Raw genomic sequence first — 20,210 nt, forward strand, 5'->3', positions numbered from 1 at the left:
ATTGAGAGGGAAGAGGATAGAGAAGGAGAGAGAGACACCTGCATCACTGCTTCACTGCTTGTGAAGCTTCTCCCCTGCAGGTGGGGGCCAGGGATTTGAACCCAGGTCCTTGTACATGGTAGCATGTGCACTTAACCAGGTGCTCCGCTGCCTGGCCCTGGCAGTATTTTCTTAGTGTAGAAACAATTGGCTGCAAATGCTGGTACAGGAGCGTCTGACAGCACGAAGGCCTGCTCTGCCACAATCTGGTCTGAGGCGGGCGGGCGGGCACACACCTTCCTTCCCCTGAGCATTCCCAGTGGAGTCACTGGGGTGCCATTGAGGACCTTTGGGGGTTGCCCTCAGCTACCACACTGAAGACCCAGCTGGCCCTTGCACTGGCCTTCATGCTGAAGCTCCAAGTGGAAGGTGGTGAGCAGATGCTTGGGAAGGGGGCGAGGCCCACACAGGGTCCAAAGGGATGTCTCCCTCAGAGAGGAGGCCCCTGTGGAGATGCTAGGTGCACTCTGCTTTCCCTGAGTCCCGTCCCCCACTGCCTGCCACCCACCATGCCCTCCTCTGTGTGTCCCTTCCCTGCAGTCCACTGTCTGGGAGGAGCCATGCACCTTGCTGACAATGTCTGTCCTGCCACCACTTCAGGGGAGTCCCCAAGGGCAGGGCTGACTGTTGGTCCCCAGGAACCTGCTACAGAGCTGGGTCCTCAGCCCTGAGGGCAGACATGTCAGTTTGGGTCAGTCCTGGGCTGCCCAGCAGCTACTTTGAGCCAGGCCCTAAAAACAGGACAGCTCGGAAATAGAAAGGCCTTTCTTTTTTCAACATGCTGGGCATGAGCCCAGGGACTGGCCCACGTGTGATGACACCAACTGGCCTCTCTAGCCCAGCTTGGGTAGATTTTGTATTTTCAGAATAGAGGCAAGGAGGGAAAATACCTTCTGGTTCTGCCAGCCAGAGAGCACCCTTACTGTCATCCAAGGTGCTCCCATGTCGTGCTAGGGCTTGAACCCAGGGCCTTTCGTGTGGTATAGTGTATGCTCTACTACTGAGCCACCTGCTGGGTCCCAAAGACCTTCCTTTCTTTCCTCCTTTCTTCCCCACAGTATATGTAAGCTATTGGTGTGTTCAAAGCTAGGGAATGACATCTTATCAGAGTGGCTAGCACAAGTTAGCTTACAAGCAAGGCGTTAACACACACAAGCTTTATGGTCACCTGACATGAACACGTTTTAGTTGTTGAACTTCCTTACTCCCCCAAACCCCTTAAGAAGCAGGTTCTTGTGGTTGGCATAATGGCTCAGTTAGATAGTACACTGCTTTCCATGTGCATGACCCAAGGTTGAACCCAGCCACTACCACATTGAAAGAAGTTTCTTACTTATTTATTTTTAATTTTTAATTTATAGAAAGGAAACATTGGGGGGTCGGGCTGTAGCGCAGCGGGTTAAGCGCAGGTGGCGCAAAGCACAAGGACCGGCATAAGGATCCCGGTTCGAACCCCGGCTCCCCACCTGCAGGGGAGTCGCTTCACAGGCGGTGAAGCAGGTCTGCAGGTGTCTGTCTTTCTCTCCCCCTCTCTGTCTCCCCCTCCTCTCTCCGTTTCTCTCTGTCCTATCCAACAACGACGACAATAATAACTACAACAATAAAACAACAAGGGCAACAAAAGGGAATAAATAAATAAAATAAAATAAAAAAAGGAAACATTGATTAAACCATAGGATAAGAGGGGTGCAACTTCACACAATTCCCACCACCAGAACTCTGTATCCCATCCCTTCCCCTGATAGCTTTCCTGTTCTTACTGTTTTTTTTTTTAAATATTTATTTTATTTATTTATTCCCTTTTGTTGCCCTTGTTGTTTTATTGTTGTAGTTATTATTGTTGTTGTCATTGTGGGATAGGACAGAGAGAAATGGAGAGAGGAGGGGAAGACATAGGAGGACAGAAAGACAGACACCTGCAGACCTGCTTCACCGCCTGTGAAGCGACTCCCCTGCAGGTGGGAAGCCGGGGTTCGAACCGGGATCCTTATGCAGGTCCTTGTGCTTTGCGCCACCTGCGCTTAACCCGCTGCGCTACAGCCCGACTCCCAGCTTTCCTGTTCTTTAACCCTCTGGGAGTATGGACCCAAGGTTGCTGTGGGATGAAGGAAGTTTCTGTGCTATGGTTTCCTCCTGCTCCTTTCTTTCTCCTCTTTCTCCTCTCTCTCTGCCTGTTTCTAAAAACAAAACAAAACAGGAAGGGAAAGACTTATTTTAGGGTCTGGAGAGATAGTGTAGGGATAAAGTACCAGGTTGCAGGCCCCCAGAAGCTGTAGGCTCAACCTCCAACACCACTGGATGCCAGAGCTGAGCAGTGTTCTGGTTTCTCTTGGTCTCTTATAAGAAAACAAAATAAAACCAAAAAAGAAAAAGTGTTTTTTTTTTTTTTTTAAGTAATGAAATGGTCCACTTGGCAGTACTGGGCCACGTACAAGGCTCTGAGCTACTTTCTTGAGCCAAACTAAAAATAAATAGACTAGAAATAGCTTGCAAAGCACTGAGCACAGATCCTGGACTGTGGGAAAGCCCGGGTTTGAGACTGGGGATGGTGGTTAAGCACAGCCTGTGTGCAGGGAGAGTGAGACCCAGGGGAGCTCTGGACGGGGGAGCAGCTTGACCTTTGGGCCTGGCCGGATTTGGGCGTGGTGACCCCTGGCTGGCCCGCTGGGAGCAGCCAAGTAGGGCTGTGATGACAGATGGAGCTGCGTCTGTCTGTGCGGCAGGGCAGGGCTCTCCAGGCTGTTTTCTGAAAGGACATAGGGCATGGGCCCCTCACCTCTCAGGCCAGGCCTTGACAATGGGCACAGAGCACCAGGGCCCCCTAAACACCAGTTGAGGGCTCTGTTTGAGCTGTAGGACACCCACACACACCCTGTTCCCCAGAGCCCCTAGTGCTGGGGTGCTTAACACAGGCTGGGCCGGGCCAGGCGAAGTTTCAGAGGTTCCATTAGAAAGCACTCCAAGGTGCATGGGTAGATAGCATAATGGTTATGCAAAGAGACTCTCATTCCTGAGGCTCCAAGGACCCAGGTTCAATCCCCCAGCAGCACCATAAGCAGTGCTCTGGTTAAAAAAAAAAGAAAATATGCCTAAGCACCTGGCTTCCTGCTTGTGGCAGTGTGTGTGTGTGTGTGTGTGTGTGTGTGTGTGTGTGTGTGTGTGTGTTTGGGTTGTGGGGAGGACAGCTGTCAGGGCTTGTATTTGGGCTTCTAGCTGTGTACTGTGGGTGTCCTAGAGGAAGGCACTGAGATCCCTGCCCTTGTATGTTCCCATAGGTGGATTGGGGAGGCCTTGCTCGTGGTTTGAGGAGGCATTTGAGGGAAATGGGGAGTGGGGGACTGATCGAGGAGAATGACAGCGAGATGACCACTTGGGACTAGGGCCATGCCCACATCTGCTAGAGTCAGGTTTGCAGAGTCACTGGGCACAGAAACTTGCTCCCCCATCCTGTCCTGTTTGGTTTATTAAAAACACACACACATATACACACGCACAGACATATCCTAGAGCACTGCGGCTTATGATGATGCTAGGGATTGAACATGGGACCTTGGAGTCTCAGGCATGAAAGTCTTTTGGACAACCATTATGCTCTCTCCCCTCCCCCTTTAAAGGTTTATGAGAAAAAGGGAGGGAGGGATGGAGAACCAGAGCATCACAGACACATTATGCCAGGAGCTGAATGCAGCATCTCTTGCTCACAAGTCCTGTGCTCAACCTCTGTGCCTCCTCCTCTCCACTTCCTGAGACTTTGTGTGACTGTCACTGCTGGTTGTGACAGAGGCCTCAGGATGGTTCTGGCTCCTCGGGCTCCCAGGGCAAATGAAGAGGCAGCCCTCCAGCCCTGTCCTTGGGGTCTTGTGACTTCTGTGCCAGGAGTGGATTCTCTCTGCATTCTAGCATGTTCTCTGCTCCTAAACACAGCAGGGCTCAATTCGTGGACAATCTGACCCTCGTGCCTGGGATTCCTGTTCAGTCTCCAGAACTGCGTATACCTGAGTGTTGATCTCGTGGCCATCTCTCTCTCTCTGAGCACTACTCAGCTCTGGTGTATGCTGGTGCTCAGGATTAAACCTGGGTCCTTGGAGCCTCAGGCATGAGAGTCTCTCTCTCTCTCTCTTTTTTTTTTGCCTCCAGGTTTATCACTGGAGTTCGCCTGCACTATGAATCCACTGCTCCTGACAGCCATTTTATTTTATTTGATATTACAGAGAAATTTAGAAAGGAGGAGGAGATAGAGAAAGAGAAAGATAGACTCCTGGGGACCTGCTGCACTGCTTGTGAAGCAACCCCCATGCAGGTGGGGAGCTAGGGGCTCAAACTGGGATCCTTGTGCGGATCCTTGTGCTTCATACAATATGCGCTTAACCCAGTGTGCCACTGCCCGGCCCCTCACTCTCTCTCGTGTAACAAACTAAGTATCTGAACCCACTGAGATGAGGAGGATGCTGTCCTGCCCCAGGGTCTCCACTGGCTGTTTTCTTGTGCAGCAGCAGGAGCTGGAGGTCCCGGGAAGGGTGGGTGGTGTGTGTGTATGTGTGTGTATGTGTGTCCACTCTGTGTGTCTCTGTGTGTATGACAGCTCTGTGACTCTGCACTCACACATCATACACCTGCCCCTGCAGCCTCTGCACATCTGGAGTGGTGCGTCTGCACATCAACAGCTGGCTGGAGGTGAGCTTCTGTCTGCCCCACAAGATCCACTACGCAGCAGCCAGCCTCATCCCGCCCGAGGCCATAGAGCGAAGTCTGAAAGCCATCCGGTCAGTACCCCCATTCTGTCCCCAGGCCCGCACCTCCTGCCACAGCAGTTGGTGGGTGTCATGGTACAGAAATGGAAAAACACATGTCTCTAGCTTTGTCTAGACATGATACCCAGGTTTTCCCTGGGCTACAACTCTGCCTGCCTGAGCTGACCCTGTCTTGAGCTGGTTTCCCCACCTCCAGCTGAGTGGGCTCTGAGCTGTGGTCCCTGCCTCCAGCTGTGTGGGCTCTGAGCTGTGGTCCCTGCCTCCAGCTGTGTGGGCTCTGAGCTGGGGTCCCCGCCTCTAGCTGAGTGGGCTCTGAGCTGTGGTCCCTGCCTCCAGCTGTGTGGGCTCTGAGCTGGGGTCCCTGCCTCCAGCTGTGTGGGCTCTGAGCTGGGTTCCCTTCCTCCAGCTGTGTAGGCTCTGAGCTGGGGTCCCCGCCTCCAGCTGTGTGGGTTCTGAGCTGTGGTCCCCACCTCCAGCTGTGTGGGCTCTGAGCTGGGGTCCCCGCCTCCAGCAGAGTGGGCTCTGAGCTGGGGTCCCTGCCTTCAGCTGTGTGGGCTCTGAGCTGGGGTCCCCACCTCCAGCTGTATGGGCTCTGAGCTGGGGTCCCCACCTCCAGCTGTGTGGGCTCTGAGCTGGGGTCCCCGCCTCCAGCAGAGTGGGCTCTGAGCTGGGTTCTCCGCCTTCAGCTGAGTGGGGTCTGAGCTGGGGTCCCTGCCTCCAGCTGAGTGGCTTCTGAGCTGGGGTCCCCACCTCCAGCTGAGTGGGCTCTGAGCTGGGTTCTCCGCTTTCAGCTGAGTGGGCTCTGAGCTGGGTTCTCCGCTTTCAGCTAAGTGGGCTCTGAGCTGGGTTCTCCGCCTCCAGTTAAGTGGGCTCTGAGCTGGGTTCTCCGCCTCCAGCTGTGTGGGCTCTGAGCTGGGGTCCCTGCCTCAGGCCTAGGCAGCGCTGCTGGGCTGTGTCCAGGCTTCACCACTTCTGACTGACTTTTTCAGATACAAAGAGAGAGAAAACAGCACTGAAGTTCCCTCCTGGGCCCTAGCCCTCTCATGTGGGTGTACTGGGGCCTCAAGCCTGTGCTGTGAGCATCGCTGAGCAGCATGCGCCTCCCTGGTCAGCTCTCACCAGTCCGTATGTGTGTGAGAGACAGGATGAGAGCCAAGGCATGACACTGGCACTTGTGATGCCAAGGATAAAACTCAGGACCTTGTGTTTGAGAGTCCAACTCTTTATCCATTTTTACCTCCTGGGTTGCCATATATATTTGTCAGGACAGAGAGATTTAGAGGGGGAGGGTGGTAGAAAGGGAGAGAGACACCTGCAGCCCTGCTTCACTGCTTAAGAGCTTCCCCCATAGGTGGGGACCAGGAGCTTGAACCAGGGTCCTTGCACACTGTAACGTGCTCTCATCCAGAAACACCACCGTCCAATGCTCTGCCCTATATATATATATATGTATGTGTATATACATATGTATATATTTAAAAATTTATTTGTTTTATGAGGTAGACAGGGAATCTAGATAAGCACTTGGCATTCTCGGCACTGAGGATCAAACTTGGGGCATTGTGTCAGCACCTCTAGGATGCTTGCTCTGTGCCGTTCCTGACACAAGCACACAGTGTATATATAGTCAAGGTATATAGAGTCAGGGTATATGTGTCAGGGTGTATGTAGTCAGGGTGTATGTAGTCAGGGTGTATAGAGTCAGGGTGTATAGAGTCAGGGTGTATAGAGTCAGGGTGTATGTAGTCAGGGTGTATAGAGTCAGGGTGTATAGAGTCAGGGTATATAGTCAGGGTGTATAGAGAGTCAGGGTGTATGTAGTCAGGGTGTATGTAGTCAGGGTGTATGTAGTCAGGGTGTATGTAGTCAGGTGTATAGAGTCAGGTGTATAGAGTCAGGGTGTATGTACTCAGGGTGTATGTACTCAGGGTGTATGTAGTCAGGGTGTATGTAGTCAGGGTGTATGTAGTCAAGGTGTATGTAGTCAGGGTGTATAGAGTCAGGGTGTATAGAGTCAGGGTGTATGTACTCAGGGTGTATGTACTCAGGGTGTATGTAGTCAGGGTGTATGTAGTCAGGGTGTATGTAGTCAGGGTGTATAGAGTCAGGGTGTATGTACTCAGTCAGGGTGTATGTAGTCAGGGTGTATGTAGTCAGGGTGTATGTAGTCAGGGTGTATAGAGTCAGGGTGTATAGAGTCAGGGTGTATAGAGTCAGGGTGTATAGAGTCAGGGTATATATAGTCAGGGTTGTGCTTTTCCCTTTTGAGTTTTTTTTTCTCTCACCAGAGCACTGCTTACCTCTGGCTTATGGTGGTACAAGGGATTAAACTGGAGTCTTCAGAGCCTCTGGCATGAAAGTCTTTTTTGCGGAACCATTATATGACCTCCCCTCCACCCATGGCTCATAGGGGTTCTTGCTATGGAGAATTTTTTTTTTCAGTCTACAAGGGCTACTGGGCAGTTTCAGAGGTGGGTGTTGAGATGGGGCTTCCTCAGTTTCTTTCTGAGGGTGAGTCCTTGCAGGTTTAAACCCCTGGACACATAGCACCTCTTTCTTTTAAGTCCTTCCCTCGGCCTTATCTCAATTGCAGGGGCTGGGGGCTCTGTGCACCCGGGCAGGGCCTTCTTGCCCATCTGGCTGAGCTGTGGTCTGCTCTGCAGCCCCTACCACGCCCTGCTGCTGCTGAGTGACGAGAAGGCCCTGCTGGGCGAGCTCCCACTCGACTGCTCCCCGGCCCTGGTGCGTGTGATCAAGACCACCTCTGCCGTGAAGAACCTGCAGCAGCTGGCGCAGGACGCAGACCTGGCTCTGCTGCAGGTATCCTCCTGGGCTGGGAGACCTCAGGTGGTAGCCACAGGCCGGCAGGCCCCGGGCTAGGAGCACCAGAACAGGGAGATGCTGGGTGGCAGAAAGTCAGGCCACCAGTGCTAGGCCCCAAGACCCTGATCGGATAAAAGCCACCACTCATGCCATGGGGACTGGTGCTTCCAGGTTGGAGTGAGGCTTGGGCCTGGCTTTCTGAATAAACCTGAAGGACTCAGCTCTGTCACTCCTTTGTCCTGCCCAGCAGGGGGATGGGCAGCCCTTCCCATCAGGCCATAGGTTCTGTGTGGGATGGCTGCCAGGATGAGGAGAAGCGTGGGAAGGGCTAGAAGCCAGGGCACCTTCTGAGGGACAGTTGGGGCTGGCCAAGGTCTGGGGACAGCAGGCCCCTGTGGCCACCAGGGGGCAGCAAGGCCTAACCCTGGGAGGGACACAGCTGGCCAGGCCGCCTGACAGTTGTTCCTGTAAGTGCTTGTCCCCCTGTGAGGGCTGGGCCTGCCAAACACCAGGCTGCCTGGACACAGGCCTCAGCCTTCTAATATTCTCCCTGCTCTCTGCACTGGACCACTTGTCAGAGGGGGGCTGGGAGCGCTGTGACTAATGAGGCAAAGCGGGTCCGCTGCTTCCTGGGGTGAGGCCGCCTTCAAGCAGGGTCCTGGCCAAGTCGGTGAAAGTCATGAATTGGGTGTGAGGGAACTGGAGTCCGGGGGCTGCAGTCCAGCTGGGTCTGGGGGAGGGAGTCAGAGGGCCTGGGCTCCCCCCCAGTGCTGCCCAGCACCTGATGGCTAGAAGGGATGGTGGCACCCCTGTCTGCTTGCCTCCTTGGAGAAAGGACCCAGGGAAGAGGCAGTGGGTGTCCTGCAGAGTGCCAGGGCCATCAGTGGCTGGGGGGTGGCCTGGTGGTCAGGTAGCCTCTACAGCACCTCCAGCCAGCTGCCCCGAAGTCCCTGATGTGCTAGGCCCGGTGGTCCTGTGAGGCCTTCCTCAGTGCTGGGCAGGGCAGCTCGGGGCCAGTCCTCCCATGCTCTGCCGCAGGTCTTTCAGCTGGCGGCCCACCTGGTGTACTGGGGCAAAGCCATCATCATCTACCCGCTCTGCGAGAACAATGTCTACATGCTGTCCCCCAACGCCAGCGTGTGTCTGTGAGTCCCTCTGGACCCTCCGTGTGCCCCCCAGCCCTTGTAGTACTCCCACGCGGTCACCTCTACATGGCCTGGCCTTTCGCTAGCTCTGGTTCTGCCTGGGGAGCATGGCTCCACAGACTGCTTCCAGCGGGGTTGTGCTTGTAAGCTTGGCCTTGCCCAGCTCTAGCTGCTGTGGGGGCTGAGCCCCAGGAGGGGGTGCCCGGGCTCTGCCCCCTGCCCCAGGCCTGTTGGGTGGGCTCACATGCCTCCCCTGCAGGTACTCCCCGCTGGCCGAGCAGTTCTCCCAGCAGTTCCCATCACATGACCTGCCCTCCGTCCTCGCCAAGTTCTCCCTCCCTGTCTCCTTGTCTGAGTTCAGGAGCCCCCTCGCCCCCCCTGTGCAGGAGGTGAGTACCAGGGGCATCCCCAGCAGGGGTCCTGCCAGGCCTTGCCACTGCCTCATCTTTAGTCTTGGCTCTGATTGGGGGGCCCAGCAGTGCAGAGGGGTTCATCTGGGGAAAAACACCAACCTTCCCTGGAGTGCAGCCCTACCCCCCATGGTCCAGGGCCAGAGTCTGCGTGTGTACGTGCTGGACTCCTAGGCCCCAGAACTTGCTGGTCCTGAGGACACAGAGTGGACAGGCCTGGCACGGAGGGCTGGTGAGGTGCAAGGTGAGGTGAGTGGAGGCACATGGGTGCCCAGGCAGGACAGGTGTCCATCTCAGGGACGCCCTGTGCAGAAGCACCAGGTCCACTGGGCAGCCCAGGGCCCCAGGCCTCCCCGCTTGGGGTGGGGCAAGGGTCCAGCTCATTGGCATGTGCAGCAGGATGAGCCAGAAGCTGCCTTTGACTTGGATTCCAGGACTGGTGCCAAGCCGCCAGCGAATAAAGACGAGCTTCATCTCCTGCCCCCACAGGAGGGGTGCTGCTGGGGTTTCCAGGCCCTGGGGGAACAGCTTGCCCTCTAGGGCAGAGAGAGCAGGGACAGTATGCAGGGCAGTGGGGGCGGGGGGAGGCACTGATGGAGGGGTGTCCAGAGCCTAGAGGGGGTATCCAGTGCTAGGCCTCCTGGGGCTGCCTTACCCGGAGTGGGCCTGGCAGCTGGGGTGAGACCACTGCCTGCTGGGGGCGCCAGAGGGCAGAGGCCGCTGCTGTGTTGAATCATTTCACTCTTCAATTCTACTTGTCCTGCCTTAGGGTGGTACCCCTTTTCCATGCCCATTAGCCAGCCCCCTTCCCAGGAGGAAACCCCAGACACGAGCAGGATACCCAACACTGTTTTCTGCTCACTGGCACTGGGGCGCTTTGCTGGTGGGTGGTGGTCCCCCAGGAGAGGGCTGGTCTGGGGTCCCCCCTCAGCAGGGGCCCTCTTGGCCTAAAGACACTGCTCCCTGGCCAGCTGTCACAATCTTATTTTTTTGCCACCAGGGTGGTGACTGGAGCTTGGTGTACAACAAAGACACTGCTCCAAGAACATTTTTGTTATTTATTATTTATTTTTACCAGAGCACTGATCAGCTCTGGCTTATGGTGGTGCTGGGGATTGAACCTGGGACTTCGGAGCCTGAGCAGTGACAGTTGAATCGGGATCCTTACGCCGGTCCTTGTGCTTCCTGCCATGTGTGCTTTAACCCACTGCGCCCACTGCCTGACCCCCGAGTGACAGTCTTACATAGCCATTATGCTATCTATCTGTGCCACATGGTGCCATTTTTGTCCCCGTTTTATTTTTTTGATAGGACATTGTGAAATTGAGAGGGAGAGGGAGACAGACACTACAGCTCTACTTCACTGCTGCTGAAGCTTGCGCCCTGCGGCTGAGGACCAAAGGCTTGAACCTGAGTCCTTGCACATTGTAATATGTGTGCTTTACCAGGTGTACCACCACCCAGCCCCCACAGCCTCTAACAGTGTCCCAGCCAACACCACAAGCTACTACCCATTCTGTGTGTCTGGGGCAGGGCTGTGAGGCAGAGTAGGGAGGCTCCAAGGAGGGGCTCTGTCCCTCCTGTGGGCAGGAAAGGCCAGACGTGAGGGGGAGCCAGGAGGCCCTCTGCCTGCTCCCATCAAACCCAGCCTCACTTGCCTGCCCCTCTGGTCTCACATTCCTGCCCCTCCACAGACACAGCTGGTGCCCATGGTGGTATGGATGCTGCAGCGCCGCCTGCTGGTTCAGCTGCACACCTACGTCTGTTTGATGGCCTCGCCTAGCGAGGATGAACCCCAGCCACGGGAGGAGGATGTGCCTTTGACTGCGAGGGTTGGCGGCCGGAGCCTCAGTACCCCAAATGCCCTCAGCTTTGGCTCCCCAAGTAGGAACTCACCCTGGAGGGGGAAGCAGGGAGGGGGCCCAGCCCAGCTTAGGTACCTTCACAGAGCAGAAGCCACTGCCCCTGCCAACAACTGACCCCAGCCCCCTTGCATCCAGAGGAACCCACACACACACCTGGGGCCAGAGTAGGCTTCTCACAGGCAAGAGGGGAGGGAGGGCAGCTGCATGTGCTGGGGGAGTGGGGGGCTGACTTTTCTGGTGCCCACAGCCAGCAGTGACGACATGACCCTCACGAGCCCCAGCATGGACACCTCCAGTGCCGAGCTGGTGCCTGGTGGCGACTCCCCGCTCAGCAAGCGCATGACCGAGAGCCTGCTGGCCAGTCTGTCAGAGCATGAGCGGACGGCCATCCTCAGCGTGCCCGCCGCCCAGAACCCCGAGGACCTGCGCATGTTTGCCAGGTGTGACTGCCTCCCGGGCTCAGGGCGGGGGTGTTGGGGGGTCAGTGTCCCTAGCTGCTGTGGGAAGGGCTGAGGCTGTGGGGCACACCCTGCCCAGGAGGCCCCACTTGAGGGTCCAGGTCCTAGGTGCTTACCTACCCAGGGTTGGAAGGGCTTGGGCAGCTGCCTCTCCGGGCCTGTGACTCCCCTCTGTAAGCCCGGGGCAGCAGCACACTGACCCCAGGCTGCCCCACCCAGGCTCCTGCAATACTTCCGAGGCCGCCACCACCTGGAGGAGATCATGTACAATGAGAACACTCGGCGTTCCCAGCTGCTCACCCTCTTTGACAAGTTCCGCAGCGTGCTGGTGGTGACCATGCACGAGGACCCCGTCATCGCCGTCTTCCAGGCCCTGCTCACGTGAGGCTTGGTCTGGCTCTCCTCTCTTGGACTCTCCCCCACTCCTGGGCATCAGGCCTCAGCTCCACCATTTGAGGGCCACCCCGCTGTGCTCCATGGCCCCTCCCGTGGCCACCCTGGAGTGTGCTGGGCCTTGCCCTCCTGATGGCCTTCGGGTGTGAGGCCCCAGCACTGCCATCAGCTCCTTTTCTGTGGATGCCCTGTCTACATGTTCTGCTCTGTGAGTGCCCCCTCTGTGGTGCCCCTTGTCTCCCAGCTTGCCAAGTGCCTTTTCTGGCTGCCACCACACCCCATGCAGCCAGTCCCAGAAGACTTGGCCAGGCTGTCACCCCCTAGGCGTGAGGGCCCAGGCTGCCCAGTCTTGCAGTCAGTGACTGTGCTTCTGGGGGGTGTGCCTGGTCCCCCCCTGGTGTGGCTACAGTGGCTGTGCCACAGGCCCTCCTCGCCCCACAGAGACTTGGGTCCGGGGGCTCTGCTGACACAGCAGTGCACTCCAGAAATAAAGGCTTTATTTGGTTACAGATGGCTCAGAACCAGCTCCGTGGCTCTCATCAGCCTGTGAGTCCCGCTCAGCAGCCCTGTCCACCACGCTGACCCACGGGCATCCTTGCATGTAGAAGCGCAGTGGCTTGTGGGTCCACTCGCCCGCCTGGCCAATGCCCACTCGAGCTGCCGCCACCACAGCTGCTGTCTCAGTGGGTCCCGAGGAGCCATGCTCCAGCCACATGGCCTCATCCTGGGCTAGGTCCCGCTGGTCGAAGCTCCTGTCAATGGCCAGTGCCTGGCACAGCTTGGAGGGGCCACTGCACAGCTCTCGGTCCCGGAGGGCTCGGCCAGCAGTGCCACGGCGGACACTGCTCCGGAGCTGCCGCATGGCCTCCAGGCCCCCCAAGGGCTCCAGTGCACGCAGGAGGACACATGCCCCGTCCCCTGTGGACAGACAGACAGCTGGGTACTGTGGGGCCACAGCTCCAGGCAGACCTGCTGCCCCTCTTATATGTGTGCCTGGCCCGACCAGCTAGCTCTGCACCTGGCTCCTTCACCCCACATTTTTTCCTCATCTCAGGAGCCCTCCCTGACCCATGGGATACTCAGCCAGCTGGAGGGGCCTTGTCCATCCCGTGTGCCTTGGCATCCCAGGCTTCCAGGCAACTCCACTCCTGGGAAACACACACACACACACACACACACACACACACCCCTGTGGTGATCTGTTTAGGGTGAGTTGGCAGGCAGGCATGGGGAACTGACCTGACACCCTGGACCAGGGTTTTCAAAGGATAGTCCTGAGTGAGGACTGCCCTGCTTTCTGCTCCCTCCCTGCTCCCACCCGTCTGCACCCCAGAAAAGCCTGCAGACGGTTTTAGGAACACCCCCTACTTCACAGGCCCTTCTGAAAGGCATCAAAGAAGGGTGGTCCCACATGCTCAGCTGCTCTTGCCTGTGGTTTCCTCACCACCCCTGCAGCCTGGCATGGGTCACCCCAACACAGCTTGCCCTGGCCCCCCAGCACAGAGCCCCCACACACTCACCTTGGCTGGAGATGTTCATGCAGAAGTACATGCCATAGATGAGGTAGACATAAAGGGTGCCCGGCTTCATGAACATGCCACGGTTGCGGGGAGTCTGCCGGCCACCCCGAGAGTGGGCGGCCTCGTCCTCCGGCCCCAGGTAGGCCTCTGTCTCCACAATGCGGCCACGCAGCTCTGTGCCATCACTGAGCCGCCGTACCAAGACCTACAGGCAGTCGGTCTGCTCAGGCAGGCGGCTTCTGGCTGACCACCCACCGTGCCAGGCCCCACTCAGGGCCAGCTGCAGGGCAGGGCTGGAAGCCAGCAGGAACGAAGTCACTGACGTTGCCCCCAGCCCCTTTGCCAGCATCCTGGGACGTGAGAGCTGAGCTGGATCGTCAGACCCTCAAAGGCCAGCACTGAACTTTGTTCCCTTGGTGGCCCCTGGGGAAAAGGCAGTGCTCCCAGTCGTAGTGGGTAAGGCTGACCCTACATGCCACAGGTCCTTGCCCCAACCCCAGACACCATCTTCTCCAGAGCCAGACCCACCCTCACCCTGCCCAGCAGGGGAGGTGCAGAGCCACCTCCTGCCTCCCAGCTAGCTACCTGTCCTAGAAGCCCTCGGGCCAGGGCTGTGGCAGGTTGGTCGAAAAACTCCGATCCCAGTCGAGTAGAGTGGGCTTTTGGGCTCAAAAAGTATTTGCTGCGCTGGGGCCCAGGGGCCTCAGGAGGCTCCAGGTTAGGGTTCTGGGGAGAGGGCGGCCCCTGAGACTGCTCCATCCCCCGTAGGCGCTGCCTCTTCAGCCCCATCCTGTGGGGCAGCTGCAGTGAGAAAGGACAGGGCACAGGTGACCTGTGATCATACCTGGGGTGATCACCGCACCACCTGCCCGTTTCCCCAGCCACCTTGTGGCACAGTACACAGGTGAGAAGTGACACCGGTGAGGGTGATGGTGGCTATGCTCCAGGAGTCCCGCAACTTGTGAAATGTCCTCCAGGGCCCATGCAGGGGGGCGTGAGGACAAGCCAGGGACGGGAGGGCTGGTGCCTAATTCTCAGCACAGCACAGGCCCCCCTCACCCCTCCACAAAGAACTCTTGAACCTGCTCGCTCCCAGACAGGAAGGAAAACAGTTGGGACCTCAGGTGTCTCCGGGACCACTGTGTCTGCCACGCGTGTCTGGCCCACCCAGGTCCTCAGCCCAGTGGCCCCCCGGTCCTCTGCCTGCGGGCCTGGAGATGGAGTGACAGAGCAAGTGGAACTGGGGACCACATGTCCGTGGCCCCGAGCGGGTGGGGTAAGATGAGGGGGCAGGTGAGCACGGCCGGGGTCACTGCACAGAGCTGAGCCCCCGGGAGAAGTTCCTGCAGACCTGAGTGCGGGCTCAGCACCCACCCCCTCAAACCGCCGGCCCTCCGGGTCTGCGTCCCCCTGAAGACCTGGGTCTCCAACTTGCGCGGAGGCTTTGGAGCACCCCGCACTTGGGTGCCTGCCTCCTGGGGCCCCAGAAAGTGAACCAAGGATGTACCCTTCCTCATTCGCAGAAGGGGGACCCATAGACGTCTCCGGAAAGCAACATCAGCCAGGTGAGTCTGGAAGCGCAGGTGGGGGTACACTGTGAGGAGGGGCCTAGGTGCCCCGCACGCAACCAGGAAGGCGCGGATCCTCGGGCCTCCCCGGGACCTAGGGGCGCACGGCAGCGGCCCCTCCTCGCCAGCCGGTTGGACCCGGAGCGCGCTCACCTGTTTGTGTGGGGGGCTCGGGCTGCCACCCGCGAACCCGAGCCGAGGCTCGGAGCCGACCCGGAAGCCCGCCGGCTGGGCGGGGCGACGCCTGCGCGGGATGGAAGGGGCTCGGCGCCCCGCCTCCCGCCTGCAAAGTCTGGGTGGCGGGACTCAGAGCCCAGTGCAGGGGGTGGCTGGGGCTGGGGGCCCCCGCGGCCGACACCCCTCCGAAGCCTAGCCTGGCCTCCCGAATGCCCCCGTGGGCAAAGGCTCCGGGAAGCGGTTGGGGGGTTGGGTCACTCGGCTCCGTGGGTGCACGTGAGCAGCGCCGGGGACCCCAAAACTGCGGGGAGCATCTGTGAGAAGACGCTGGGGGCGGGGAGGCCAGGCCTGTCCGGAAGTCCCCTTCGTTATTTGTCTTTGCAGAGACCCCTCCCGCCAGGGTGCCAGGGCTCTGCCACGTCTTGGGGTGGGCTTGCAGGAGTGTGCTGGGGCGTAGGGCCCCCACCCTGACGCCCACCCTATGTCACCGCTGAGCTGGCCCACTCCAGTTGCTGGGCAGGAAGGGCCATGGGTGTGGGACCCCTGGGGCAAGGGCGACTGCTCTCAGAGAACCGCTCAGCTCCCTCCTCACTCCTCCCCCGCCTGCAGCCCCTCCGCCCTCCTCTCTGCGACCCACCCCTGCCAGGAATCCCCTGGGGGCGCACGACCCAGCAGGGCCTACGGGTGAGGCGCATACAGACTACAGGGGAACGTAGCGTAGGCAGGTCCTGCTTGGGGGCTCTGGTCACTCCGCCCCCTGCCCGCCATCCCCAGGGTCCCACCAGAACTTCCTGGGGAGGGTGGGGCCCAGCTGCTGGCAGCCATCCGGCTGTGGCCCACTGCTTCCGGGGGTGGACTGGGGGTGGGCGCTGTGCCATAGATCCTGGCGACCCCCCTCTTCCTTCTCGCCCCACTCCACCCCAGCAGCCATTCTGCCCAAACAATGGCCCCTTCCTGCTTCCTGTGCCCGCACCCCTCCCCCACGCTCGGAGGGAAACTGAGATGCTCTCAAAGACAGTGCTTGCTTGGTGCTGAGTTCACATGGTGCTTGGAAAGGTGCTCCCCGAGGTGTCCTCAAGCGGGAGGCCCGTAGGTGGCCCCCAGGAAGAGGAGGCGGCTGCCAGCAACTCTGCTCCAGCTGTGCAGTGCAGTGCAGGCTCCAAGCCCTGCGGCCCGCCCCTGCTTCCTGCTGGCGGTCAGGCCCCACCGCAGGCTGGAAGTGGGCTGCTGGGATTCCCACCCTGTGTGGCTGGCCGTCTGCTGTGGCGATGCTGGGGCCCTGGGCTCCCGCTGAGGAAGTGAGTGGGAGATGAGTGGCACTGGGCAGTGTGCAAAAGAAGCCTCAGAGGCCAATGTCTGGATCTTGGACATGCTCAGGGTCTACTGCTGTGGGGTGTCTGACACAAAGGAAGAGTGGACAGAGCCCAGTGGGCACCCACAAAGATAAGCAGAACTGGAAGTGGGGGGTGGACTTAAGCATGTGGTCCTGGTTTCCATCTCCAGCACCACACGTGCCAGAGTGATGCTTTGGTTCTCTGTCTTTACTTGCTCTCTCCTTAGTAAATGCATCTTTTTCATTTATTTTTATGTTTGGGTTTATTGTCGTTTTCTTTTTACCAGAGCACTGACTGCTCTGCTCTGGCTTATGGGGCTGCTGGGGACTGAACCCACGGACCTTAGAACCTCAGGCATGAGAATCTGTTTGCATAGCTATTATACTGTCTCCCACACCCAATTTTTATGTTTTAAAAGATACTTATGGGGGTCGGATGGCATCGCAGCAGGTTAAGCGCATCTGGCGCAAAGTGCAAGGACCTGCGGAAGGATCCTGGTTCGAGCCCGGCTCCCCACCTGCAGGGGAGTCACTTCACAAGCAGTGAAGCAGGTCTGCAGGTTTCTGTCTTTATCTCCCCCTCTCTGTCTTCCCCTCCTCTCTCCATTTCTCTCTGTCCTATCTGACACTGAGCGACATCAACAATAACAATAATAACTACAAGGCTACAGCAACAAGGGCAACAAAAGGGGGAAAAATGGCCTCTAGGAGCAGTGGATTCATGGGGCAGGCACTGAGTCTCAGCAATAACCCTGGAGGCAAAAAAGAAAAAGTTACTTATTTAAGGTGGGGGAGATAGTATAATGGTTATGCAAACAGACTATCATGCCTGAGGCTCCGGAAGTCCCAGGTTCAGTCCCCTGCATCCACTATAAGTGCTCTGGTAAAAAAAAAAAAAAAAAAAAAAAAAGGTTCAGCTATTATAAGAGAGAAGGAAAGAGAACCAGGACCCTACTTTGGCATGTACAATACTAGGAATCAAACTCAGGACCTCATTCTTGAGAGCCCAACTCTGTTTTTCTCTGTAAGTACTGCATGCTAACTGATCGTGCCACTGGAGCTCCGAGCTCCGACAACTCTTGTTTTTCTAACAAGGCCACTAGTTGACCTCCTGGGTATCTTGGAGAAGGGGGTGTGTCAGGCTCCCCACTTAGGCTGGGAGGCAGGAGGTGTGGTGGGCTGCCTTGTCTCTTGTGGCCTGCAGGCACCCAGGAGACTCACAGGCCAGGCCAGGGGCCGCTACCCCACAAATAGCCAGTGACCTCAGACCACTGGCTGGCCTGCTCTACCTCCATCTCCACCTCTACCTCCTCCCCAGATAGTCAGAGACCGCCTCCCCGGTGTCTAGGACTGGCTTGCTGAGCTTTGGTGTCCAGAGTGGTGGGTGGAGTCAGCGCATATCACATGCTTGGGGGCCTTGACGGGTGGTCCCATGTTGGGAAGCATTTACCTGCCACTGTAGCAGATGGATCAGTTCCCTGAGCAGGGAACATCCTTTGGGGGCAGGACTGGACCACCCCTGCCCTGGAGTTGATTGTAGGGGGGTGGGTGGTCCCATCTGGGGAGCCAGAGGAGGCTAGTGCTCAGGGAACTGGTGTGGGGCCTGTCCCAGAGTGGGGCTGGGTGGTGCCCTCGGCATCCTGCAGAGGAGGCCTGCCAGTACCGCAGGCTCAGCTGGGTAGTTCTGGAGGCAAGCCCAGACCCTGGGCTCCAGAGATGACAGTGCCACTGGCATTCCAGCCCTGTCTGGGCATCCAGGTGGGTGGGGTCTGCTTCTCCCTGGCAGGGGTGGGGAATGCCCAGCCTGGGTGAGATCCTGACACAGGGGTGAGAGGGCTGCATTAGTGGCTGCAGAGCCCCACACCAGTACTGGGCCCCCTGTGCAGGAGCCCTTCACCCCCAAGTTTCCACTGTTTCCCTGATATCTGTGTTGAGGATGCTGTGCTCACAGAGACCCCAGGATCCTCATCCTGTGAGGGAGTGTGGGCACTTCCAGGCTCACCCCTTACCCAGGATTAGCCTGTGAGTGTGCTGCTTACAACTAAAAATTATTTTATTTATTTTTTCAAATACTTCTCTTTCTGTTTGCCTTATTATTTATTTTCCCTTTTGTTGCCCCCTTTTTAAAAAATTATTGTTGTTGATGATGTTGTCGTTGTTAGATAGGACAGACAGAAATGGAGAGAGGAGGGGAAGACAGAGGGGGGGAGAGAAAGACAGACACCTGCAGACCTGCTTCACTGCCTGCAGGTGAGGAGCCGGGGCTCAAACTGGGATCCTTACACGATCCTTGGGCTTTGTGCTGCGCCACCTGAGCTTAACCCACTGCGCTACCACCTTACTACCGTAAATTATTATTATTATTTACTGTTTCTTTATTGGGATTAATGTGTTACAGTTGCCAGTAAATATAATAGTTTTACATGAGTAACATTTCCCAGTCTTCCACATAACAATGCAACCCCCACTAGGTCCTCTGCCATCATGTTCTAGGACCTGAACTCTCCCTCCACCCTCATGCAGTGTCTTTTATTTGGTGCAATACACCAACTCCAGTCCAAGTTCTGCTTAGTGTTTTCACTTCTGGTCTTGTTTTTCAACTGCCTACGAGTGAGATGATCCCATATTCGTTCTTCTGTTTCTGACTTATCTCACTTAACATGATTTCTTCAAGCTCCATCCAAGATGGGCTGAAAATGGTGAAATCACCATTTTTAATAGCTGAATAGTATTCCATTATGTATATATGCCACAACTTGCTCAGCCACTCATCTGTTGTTGGACAACTGGGTTGCTTCCACGTGTTGGCTATTACAAATTGTGCTGCTATGAATATAGGTAACTAAAAATTATTTATTCATTCAGGAAAGAGAGAAGGAGAGAGAAGAAAACAGAGTGACACTCTAGCACATGCAGTACTGGGAATTGAACTTGGGGCCTCAAGCTTGAGAGTCCAGTGCTTTACCCACTATACCACCTCCCAGATCACTGCTTTTATTAGGCTTGTCTTGCCCCTGGCCTTTGCTGCAGCTTTGTGCCACTATAATTCTGCTGCTCCCAACAGGTGTTTTTTTTTTTTTAATATTTTATTTATTTATTTATTTATTTATTTATTTATTTATTTATTATTGGGTAGAGGCGGCCAGAAATTGAGAGGGGAGGGGGAGACAGAGAAGGAGACTGGGAGACACGCCTGCAGCCCTGCTTCACAGCTCGCAAAGCTTTCCCCCTGCAGGTGGGGACCGGGGGCTCAAACTTGAGTCACTGAGCATTTTAACATATGTACTCAACCAGGTGCGCTGCCACCTGCCCCTCCCTTAATAGAGGATGAAAGAGAGAAGGAAAAGTGACCTCACAGCACTGCTTCAACAGCCGTGGGGCTTCCTTCTGCATGGTGCTCCCCTATGATGACCAGAGGATTCAAACCTCAACCCTCCTGCATGGGAACGTGGGTTTGCTACTGTGTGAGCCATGTCTCAGGCCCCTAGCTTTGCTTTATTTATTTATTATTATTATTTTTAATATTTATTTTATTTATTCCCTTTTGTTGCCCTTGTTGTTTTATTGTTGTAGTTATTATTGTTGTTGTCGTTGTTGGATAGGACAGAGAGAAATGGAGAGAGGAGGGGAAGACAGAGAGGAGGAGAGAAAGACAGACATCTGCAGACCTGCTTCACTGCCTGTGAAGCAACTCACCTGCAGGTGGGGAGCCGGGGTTCGAACCAGGA

General features: G+C 56.7%; 2 protein-coding genes across 3 annotated transcripts in view; one reads left to right on the forward strand and one right to left on the reverse strand.

Moving 5' to 3' along the window:
- Positions 1–12,391, forward strand: part of NPRL3 (NPR3 like, GATOR1 complex subunit) — a 32,708-nt gene extending 20,317 nt beyond the window's left edge. Inside the window, exons 7-13 of one of the 2 annotated variants that reach the window (XM_060172714.1) lie at positions 4,665–4,802; positions 7,454–7,610; positions 8,652–8,758; positions 9,018–9,147; positions 10,863–11,052; positions 11,281–11,473; positions 11,670–12,391. In XM_060172714.1, coding sequence (XP_060028697.1) covers positions 4,665–4,802; positions 7,454–7,610; positions 8,652–8,758; positions 9,018–9,147; positions 10,863–11,052; positions 11,281–11,473; positions 11,670–11,826 — 1,072 coding nt within the window. In that variant the 3' untranslated portion in view covers positions 11,827–12,391. The remainder of the gene's footprint in view (positions 1–4,664; positions 4,803–7,453; positions 7,611–8,651; positions 8,759–9,017; positions 9,148–10,862; positions 11,053–11,280; positions 11,474–11,669) is intronic. The other variant, XM_007527964.3, reaches the window with a different exon arrangement.
- On the reverse strand, positions 12,365–15,268 carry MPG (N-methylpurine DNA glycosylase). Its single transcript, XM_060172715.1, has 4 exons — positions 14,823–15,268; positions 13,990–14,205; positions 13,405–13,609; positions 12,365–12,802 (listed from the first exon to the last, which is right to left on the reverse strand). The coding sequence occupies exons 1-4, from the start codon at positions 14,919–14,921 to the stop codon at positions 12,381–12,383; spliced, it is 942 nt and encodes a 313-aa protein (XP_060028698.1). The 5' UTR covers positions 14,922–15,268; the 3' UTR covers positions 12,365–12,380.
- Between the last annotated feature and the right edge of the window lie 4,942 nt (positions 15,269–20,210).

The sequence above is a fragment of the Erinaceus europaeus genome, chromosome 15 (genome assembly GCF_950295315.1).
Source record: "Erinaceus europaeus chromosome 15, mEriEur2.1, whole genome shotgun sequence".
Taxonomy (NCBI): domain Eukaryota; kingdom Metazoa; phylum Chordata; class Mammalia; order Eulipotyphla; family Erinaceidae; genus Erinaceus; species Erinaceus europaeus.

What these genes read in the sequence shown, in the direction of transcription:
- MPG (XM_060172715.1), bottom strand. Translation starts at nt 14,921, where the DNA reads ATGAGGAAGGGTACATCCTTGGTTCACTTTCTGGGGCCCCAGGAGGCA. An exon ending in CCCGAGGGCTTCTAGGACAG is followed by an intron (nt 13,610 to 13,989) that starts GTAGCTAGCTGG and finishes GACTGCCTGTAG; the next exon opens with GTCTTGGTACGGCGGCTCAG. An exon ending in CATGAACATCTCCAGCCAAG is followed by an intron (nt 12,803 to 13,404) that starts GTGAGTGTGTGG and finishes GTCTGTCCACAG; the next exon opens with GGGACGGGGCATGTGTCCTC.